The sequence below is a fragment of the Hyaena hyaena genome, unplaced genomic scaffold (assembly GCF_003009895.1).
Source record: "Hyaena hyaena isolate Hyena2069 unplaced genomic scaffold, ASM300989v1 scaffold_1428, whole genome shotgun sequence".
Lineage (NCBI taxonomy): Eukaryota > Metazoa > Chordata > Mammalia > Carnivora > Hyaenidae > Hyaena > Hyaena hyaena.
The window spans coordinates 181,876-190,887 of record NW_024082051.1 but is presented as its reverse complement, the minus strand read 5'-3'; the positions used below and the strand labels follow the sequence as shown (position 1 = coordinate 190,887).

General features: G+C 38.5%; 1 protein-coding gene and 1 non-coding gene across 2 annotated transcripts in view; one reads left to right on the top strand and one right to left on the bottom strand.

The window, feature by feature from the left end:
- Window positions 1-9,012, bottom strand: part of PRKDC (protein kinase, DNA-activated, catalytic subunit) — a 191,052-nt gene that overhangs the window by 112,549 nt on the left and 69,491 nt on the right. Inside the window, exons 35-36 of the mRNA XM_039223651.1 lie at window positions 8,532-8,687; window positions 7,497-7,700 (exon numbers count right to left, since the gene is read on the bottom strand). Coding sequence (XP_039079582.1) covers window positions 7,497-7,700; window positions 8,532-8,687 — 360 coding nt within the window. The remainder of the gene's footprint in view (window positions 1-7,496; window positions 7,701-8,531; window positions 8,688-9,012) is intronic.
- Window positions 7,307-7,461, top strand: LOC120225463. The gene has a single exon (XR_005526815.1). It is a non-coding gene; the product is annotated as a small nucleolar RNA SNORA62/SNORA6 family (small nucleolar RNA).

The following is a 9,012-nucleotide window of genomic DNA, read 5'->3' as shown; positions in this document are numbered from 1 at the left end:
GGGGGGAGGGGGGGATGGGCATGGAGGAGGGCACTTTGGGGATGAGCACTGAGTGTTATGTAGAAACTAATTTGACAATAAACTATTTGTAAAAAAAATAAATAAAATAAAATAAAAATAAAAATTAAAAAAAAAATAAAAAAAAAAAATAAAAAAAAAAATAAAAAAAAATAAAAAAGCTGGAAGATAAAAGAACACTTCCACACTTATCCTATGAGTCCAGCTCCCAGACATTAAGAGATGCAGAAGAAACATTTGATAAAATTCAACAACTATTCATAAGAAAATTCAACAAATTGGGTACAGAGAGAACATGCTTCAACATAATAAAGTCCATATATGACAAATGTACAGCTGACATCAAACTCAATAGTGAAAAACTGGGGCGCCTGGGTGGCTTAGTTGGTTGAGCATCCGACTTTCGCTTAGGTCATGATCTCGCGGTTCGTGGGTTCGAGCCCTGCGTTGGGCTCTGTGCTGACTGCCAGCTCAGAGGCTGGAGCCTGTTTCAGAGTCTGTGACTCCTTCTCTCTCTGACCCTCCCCTGCGCACACTGTCTCTCTCTCTCTCTCCTAGAAATAAATAAAAAATATTAAAAAAAAAATAGTGAAAAACTGAAGAGCTTTTTCCCTACAATCAGGAACAAGAAAGGATGTCTACTCTCACTTTTACTTCCCATGGTAGTGGAAATCCTACCCACACTATCAGAAAAGAAAATGGAATAGAAGACATCAAAAACAGAAAATAAGTAGTAACACTGTCTCTATTTGCAGATGGTACAATACTATAAATAGGAAACCCTATAGACTCCACCAAAAAACCCAGTATAACTATTCAACAAATTCACTAAAGTTATAGGATACAAAACCAATGTACAAAAATCTGTTGCGTTTCTATACAGTAATAACCAACTATCAGAAAGTGAAATTTAGAAAACAATCCCATTTACAATTGCATCAAAAAGAATAAAATACCTTGGGGTGTCTGGGTGGTTCGGTCAGTTAAGCATCTGACTCTTGATTTTGGCTCAAGTCATTATCTCATGGTTTGTAAAATTGAGCCCTGTGTTGGGCCCTGCACTGACAATGCAGAGCCTGCTTCGGATTCTCTCTCCGCCACCCATCCCTCCTACCTGTACACACACACACGTGTGCTCTCTCTCTCTCAATAATGAATACGTAAGCATTTATTAAAACAATAAGACACCTAGGAATTAACTTAACCAAGGAGGTTAAAAACCTATAAAATGAAAACTAGAAGACATTGATGAAAAACTGAAGATGCAAAGAAATGGAAGGATATTCTGTGCTCATGAAATAAAATAATTAATACTGATAAAATGTTGATCCTATCCAAAGCAATCTACAGATTCAATACCGTCCCTATCAAAATTCCAATGGCATTTTTCACAAAAATAAAACAATCCTTAAATTTGTATGGAACCACAAAAGACCCTGAATAACCAAAGCAATCTTGAGAAAGAACAACAATGATGGAGGCATTAATGCTTCACGATTTCACACGATATTTCACACAATATTACAATGTCAAAGTAATCAAAACAGTACAGTATTGGCATAAAAACAGACACAGATCAATGGACCAGAATAGAAAGCCCAGAAATAAACACATGCAAGGAGCCATATGATGACGAAGGACAAAGGAGCTAAGAATATACAATGGAAAAAGGACAATCCCTTTAATAAATGGTGCTGGAAAAACTAAACAACAACAGTAAAAGAATGAAAGTTGACACGTATTTTACACCATACATAAAAACTAAGACAAATGTATTAAAGACTTGAACTTAAGATATGATGCCATAAAAGTCCTAGAATAAAATTTAGGGCACGAGCTACTTTAATTTTCATCTTGGAAGTGACTTTGGATCTGACATCAAAAGCAAAGGCAACAATAGAAAAAATAAACAAGTGTAACTATATTCAAACTATAAAGCTTCTGCACAGCAAAAGAAATAATCAACAAAATGAAAAGGCAAGTTATAAAAATGGGAGAAAATATCCATAAATCATGTATCTGATAAGGGGTTAATATCCAAAATATATGAAGGACTCATACAACTCAACAGCAAAAAATTAAACAATCTGACTTAAAAATGGCAGAGGAACTGAATAGACATTTCTCCAAAGAAGACAGATAGTCAAAAGGTACATGAAAAGGTGTCAACACCAGGAAAATGCAAATTAAAACCATAATGAGGTATCATCTCATATGTGTAAGAACAGCGAGCATCAAAAAGACAAAAGTGGGGGCGCCTGGGTGGCTCAGTCGGGTAAGCGTCCAACTTCGGCTCAGGTCATGATCTCATAGTTCGTGGGTTCAAGCCCCGCGTCAGGCTCTGTGCTGACAGCTCGAAGCCTGCAGCCTGTTTCGGATTCTGTATCTCCCTCTCTTTCTGACCCTCCCCTGCTCATGCGCTCTCTCTCTCTCTCAGAAATAAATAAAACATTTTAAAAAAATTTAAAAAAGACAAAAGTGTTGGTGAGGATATGAAGAAAAGGGAACTCTTGTGCACTCACTGTCTGTTGGTGGGAATGCAAACTGGTGCGGCTGCAATGGAATACAGTTTGACAGTCCCACCAAAAATTAAAAACAGAAGTACGATATGATCCAGCAATTCTACTTCTGGGTATGTATCTGAAGAAAAAGAAATCACTATCTAGAAAATACATCTGCACCCCCATGTTCCCTGCAGCATTATGTACAATGGACGCAGACATGGACACAACCTAAGTGTCCATCAACAGATGAATGAATAAAGAAGACGTGGTATACACATATACAATGATATTATTCAGCCATTAAAAAAAAGAAAATTCTGCCAATTGTCACAACATGGACTGGACCCTGATGACATTACACTAAGTGAAATAGGTCCTACAGAGAAAGATAAAAATTGTATATCACTTATGTGTGGAATCTAAAAACAAAACTCACAGATACAGAGGACAGGCTGGTACTTGCCAGAAGCAGGGAATAGGGAGTTGGGCAAAATGAGTGAAAGTGATCAAAGGTAAAACTTACAGTTATAATATGTTCTGGAGATGTAACGTACAGCATTGGTGACTAAAGTTAACAATACTGTATCACAAGGGCACCTGGGTGGATCAGTCGGTTAAATGTCTGACTTCGGCTCAGGTCACGATCTCACAGTTCGTGGGTTTGAGCCCCGCATAGGGCTCCGTGCTGACAGTTAGCTCAGAGCCTGGAGCCTGTTTCAGATTCTGTGTCTCCCTCTCTCTCTGACCCTCCCCTGTTCATGCTGTCTCTCTCACTCTCTCTCAGAAGTAAATAAAAAACATTTAAAAAAATTGCATCTCAAAAAAAAACTGGAGGGGCGCCTGGGTGGCTTAGTCGGTTAAGCGTCCGACTCTCGCTCAGGTCATGATCTCGCGGTTCGTGGGTTCGAGCTCCGTGTCGGGCTCTGTGCTGACTGCCAGCTCAGAGCCTGGAGCCTGTTTCAGTCTGTGACTCCCTCTCTCTCTGACCCTCCCCTGCTCACGCTGTCTCTCTCTCTCTCCTAGAAATAAAAAATATTTAAAAAAAAAAAAAACTGGAAAAAAGAACAAAAGGATATTCATTCATGTGAATGGTTACAAAATAAATAAAATCAGTCTTTTTCTGATATACCACATTCTTGTAAAGAAAATATAAAGGGAAAATATTTACCATCCACAACTAAATAGCATCCTGTATCTACAAATGTTCTTAAGACATGTACAGTAACCAAATAAAATTCTACATAACAAAAAAGATAGGAGATATGAATAAATGTTTGAATAAATGGAGAAATGTACCTTAGAAAAAGTAGCCTTACTTTTTAAAAAGAGGCCAACTTGATTTTTTTTTTTTTTTTTACAAATAGTTTATTGTCAAATTAGTTTCTAAGGCCAACTTGATTTAAATTTACTCCATACACAGGGTATTATCACTCAGAAACCCTACATGTGGGGAAAGTAGTGAAGAAACCAACAAGAAGATTCTAAGTTTCACATTCATATGCAAGTACAGCTGGGAGAGTTCTGAAAAACAGAAACACTAAGAAGGAATATAGCCTTAGCAGATGATTAAATCCACTGAATTAAAACATTATGGTTCTGGCTGGAAAAGATGGTTAAGTAACAAATTAAAATGTCCAACCTCAGATCCAAATAGGTACAGGGATTTAGTATTGAAGAAAGTGAGAATCTTGAATGAGCAAGGAGGATATACATTAGTGAATAAATGTTCATCTACTATGTAACCATTTGGGAAAAAAATGTCATTTCTCCGGTGCTCTTTGCATTATTTACGTTTGTTTTAAAAAAAAGTAAAGAACCTATAAAAGTAACAGAAGAAATTATGGACCAATTTTAAAGACAATACTGGGGGGGAAAAACCCTTCCTAAGTATGACATGAAGACAGGAACACCAGAAAAAAAGATTAATAAATTTAACTATAATAAATTAAATACTTCTGTATAGAATAAACACTCCAAGTGATATTGAAAGATTAATGGCCAGTAGGAAAAAGTACTTTTGTGAAAAGGTCTACTATCCTAATACACAAAAATCTCTTGGAGGGATTGTGGGAGGGGGGATGGGCTAAATGGGTAAGAGGCATGAAGGAATCTACTCCTGAAACTATTGTTGCACGATATGCTAACTAAACTTTGATGTAAGTTAAAAAAATAAATTATTTAAAAATATATATACAAAAATCCCTTAAAACTAATAAGAAAGTTCACCCCAACAGAAACATGAGCAAAATACAAAAGTACAGCACACACCAGAAACATTCTGGTTGTTCAAAAATACTAGTGGAAGGGGTGCCTAGGTGGCTCGGTCACTTAAGCATCCAACTTTGGCACAAATCATACTGTGGTTCATAAATTCAAGCCCCACACCGGGCTCTCCACTGCCAGCAAGAAGCCTGCTTCAGATCTTCTGTCTCCCTCTCCTATGCCTCCCCCCACCCCGCTTGTCCTTTCTCTTTCAAAAATAAATAAACATTAAAAAAAACTACTAGTGGGAGACGAAGTTCAGAAGAGTTGGAGAACTCACATTAAACTTTAGAGATTAAAATACAAAACAGAGCTTTCACTTGTGGAATAATAAAATGTTTTTCGTATGGTGCAAAGTATTTCAAACTTTACCTGATTACTCAAATACTGGTGTTATATATAGAACATGACTCTACTCTTAACTACAAGTCTTTCTCTAATAAACAACAACAACAAAAAGATATCCTACCTAGGGTACCCCACCACAGAGACCTGGCAGCCCCGGGTGTCCTCCGGTGGGGAAGGACCAACCTCGAGGACAGGCAAGGCCAGGTGCCCTGGCAGGGGACAGCTACATCATAGTCCTCCTCTCTTTGGACTCTCCGTCAAGTCCTGCTCTTGGTACTCTGGAGGTCTGGGAGTCCAGCTTCTGCAGCTCAAGTCAGCTGCCTGTCTCTCCACTGCTATGCCACACTACAGCTTTTTGGATTTCTAAGTCTGTTACGACTTGCCCTTTTGCTAGGAATAGCTTCCAAAATGTTGTCTCCCTTCTCTTTCCTCCTTTAATCTGTGTCCTTTAAGACTATGTTTAAAAAAAAAAAACCCCACAAACCCATCTCTGTCACTTTAAAGGGAGCTGAGGAGGAAGTGGAAGTAAAAGTGTATGGCTTCTATACATCACCTTCACCAGAAGTCTCAACACTTCAGAGATCACAATGTTCTACTTCCTGGGTATCATGGGTCTATTAAAAGTTCATTTCTAACTTTAAAAACATAAATACCATCCAAAATCTATAAGGAACTCACCAAACTCCACACCCAAAAAACAAACAATCCAGTGAAAAAATGGGCAGAAGACATGAACAGACACGTCTCCAAAGAGAACATCCAGATGGCCAACAGACACATGAAACGATGCTGAGCATCCCTCCTCATCAGGGAAATACAAATCAAAACCACACTGAGATACCACCTCAGGCCAGTCAGAGTAGCTAAAATGAGCAAATCAGATGACTCTAGATGCTGTCGAGGATGTGGAGAAAAGGGCACCCTCCTACACTGTTTGTGGGAATGTAAACTTGTGTAGCCCCTCTGGAAAACAGTGTGGAGGTTCCTCAAAAAATTAACAATAGAACTCCCCTATGACCCAGCAATAGCACTGCTAGGAATTTACCCAAGGGATAGAGGGGTGCTGATGCACAGGAGTACATGTACCCCAATGTTCATAGCAGCACTCTCCACATTAGCCATAACATGGAAAGAGCCTAAGTGTCCATCAACTGATGAATGGATCAATAAGATGTGGTTTATCTTTACTATGGAATACTACATGGCAATGAGAAATAATGAAATCTGGCCATGTGTAGCAACATGGATGGATCTTGAGGGTGTTATGCTGAGCGAAATAAGTCAGGCAGAGAAGGACAATTACCATATGTTTGCACTTTTAGGAGGATTAGGAGGAACTTAGCAGAGGATCGTGGGGGAGAAGGGGGGAAATAGTGAGGGAGAGGGAGGGAGGCAAACCATGAGAGACTCTTGAATGCTGAGAACAAACTGAGGACTGATGGGTGTCTGGGGGAGGGGGTGATGGACATGGAGGAGGGCACTGTGGGGATGAACACGGGGTGTTGTATGGAAACCAACTTGACAATAAACTCTTAAAAATAAAAAACAACCCATAAATACCTAGCACAATCTGCCATAAAATACTCCCCTACAACAGACAAGCACTGTTTGGAATAAAAGCTTAACTCAATAGGAAATTATGCACTCTCCATTAACATGGCCATTCCCAACAGTTCCTATCTCCTGACTGTCTATAGACTGGGTTAAATTTGAAAATTTTACAAGTTTACAAACCAAAGTCAATATATACTAAATATGAAACTCCAAGGTTCAGCGTGAGGGGGCCTAGGGCTACAGGAGGATCTCACAGAAAATGATGGCTCTCTGTGTCAAGCTGTGTGTAACCACAGAATGTACAGGACCCACTGGCGGCTATGCCAAAACAAAGGCAGGTTAGGCCTCACGACACGCTTATGAGCTCCAATGCCATTTCTTCACAAAGGTCAATATCCTACACTGTGCCTTTTAATATTAGACCAGAAATTCTGGGGGAATGAGAGATTAGAAAAAATAATCCATGTTTCAACGTCCACTTAACATTATTAACTGTTCATAAAAGCTGTGTTTTCTTTCCTTTGATTTTGTTTTCAAATACTGGCAAAAGCTTTAAACCTTCCAGGAAGAGATCCCATTTTGTTTTAATGACATTTTTCAAGAACTTGGCAATCTTTTTATAAGCATTATATAAGAAAATATTTCACTTAAATAAAAACTTCACAAAGAACTCCTAAATGCAGGTAGTGTGCTACAGGAGGAGCAAGTCGTTCGCTAACACCACATGGGTCTCTGGACCAATGAGTGGAGTTTGATAGTAATTCTTGGTACAAGAAAAAAATAAAATGAGTAAAAATAAAAAATAATTACCATTTTGGGATTATCTACAGATGACTTCATGAGTTCCAATACTGCAAGATCTAGATTTTTCAACAATTCAGTGTTGATGGTCTCTGAGAACAAGCTGTAAAAATACTCTCCGTGACAGAAGCTGAGTGCGTCTCTCTGGGCTGCTCCTGAAGGTGGCGCACACAACACCGCCGTGTCCACGAGAAGATTCACAAGGTGCTCACACTGTGGAGAAGCAAGGGAAGGTACAATGATAAGAGTATGTATCTTACCTGTGATAGAAAGACTCCTGGAAAGTTGCTAACCGTGAGAGTGGAAAATCACACAGTAAGTTCTAAAGAGAACCTGGTATTTGAAGGCCTGCGTTCAAGTTTGAATTGTACACATTTCAATGAACCTGTACTTTCCAGGGTTCATTTTGGGAAAGAAATCTTCCCTGACTTATGTTTCCCCCAAATTTCCAGAAAATTTTGTTGTTGCTTTGAGGAGAGAGGACAATAAGAGTATTTTTAGACAATCTAAATATGTAATTTGTTTACATTACATGAACAAAGGGGCAAAGAAGGGCTTTCTGCTACAGGAGGTAGGGAGGACAGATGGGAAGGAATGAACACACAGGATGGTTAGCAGGTCTCAGCTACAGCAGACACTATTTGAGGCCAGCCCTATATGGTTAAAGAGCCACTGAGTTATCTTTCTGTAGAGCCTCTGGAATTATCCTCCAGGGTGCTCCTAAACCAGCCATCTGAAGTTTAATAAGGACAGGAGAAGAGGAAGCCACTGTGTTAACACAGACGGTTTTATATTCACAAATGTTCTCTCCTTCTAACGTCTTTTCAGAAACAAAGTGGGATAGACAAAACCACAGTTTAAGAAGAATCTTATCCTATTTCTTTTATTTAAAAAAAACTTTTAGAAAGGAAGTCAGATCATACAAATCTATTAAAGTACTTGTGTAGCTAAGAACTTACTAAATTCCAACTAAATTCCTGCTTTTAGAAACACACTGCAAATGACTATCATGAGGATAGCATAACATGCAGCTGCTGTTCCTACCAGTACTCCAAAAGCAAAGGCCAACTCCAGAAGTCCGCTGGCTAATCGCTTACAACTGGGGTCTAGTGAAGGAAGGCACTGTCGGTCATCTCCAGGTGCAATGCTTTTATAAACCAGGGAAAGAAGTTTTGTGCCAACAGGATACTGATCTGCAGACTAAAATAAAGTCAATACTGAAATATCCAGCAATAAGATATTTTATAGAAACAATTTCATACCTTTCATTAATTAAAAAAAATCCATAGTCATTAACACTGAAAACTACCTTCCAATTGTCAGGAAATTTTTCGCTCAACTTTGCTTTCCATGTTATATTTTTTCTTTAAATTGCCTAGCCACAAGGCACAATAGCAGTCCCTACAGTTCTTCAGCAAAGCTGCGGTAAATATAAATGTCCTTTATTTTCATTTTATACTTATAAATTTGTATATTTATATTCTGAGTCAACACATCTGGAACAAGTGATTCTTTTTTTTTTTTT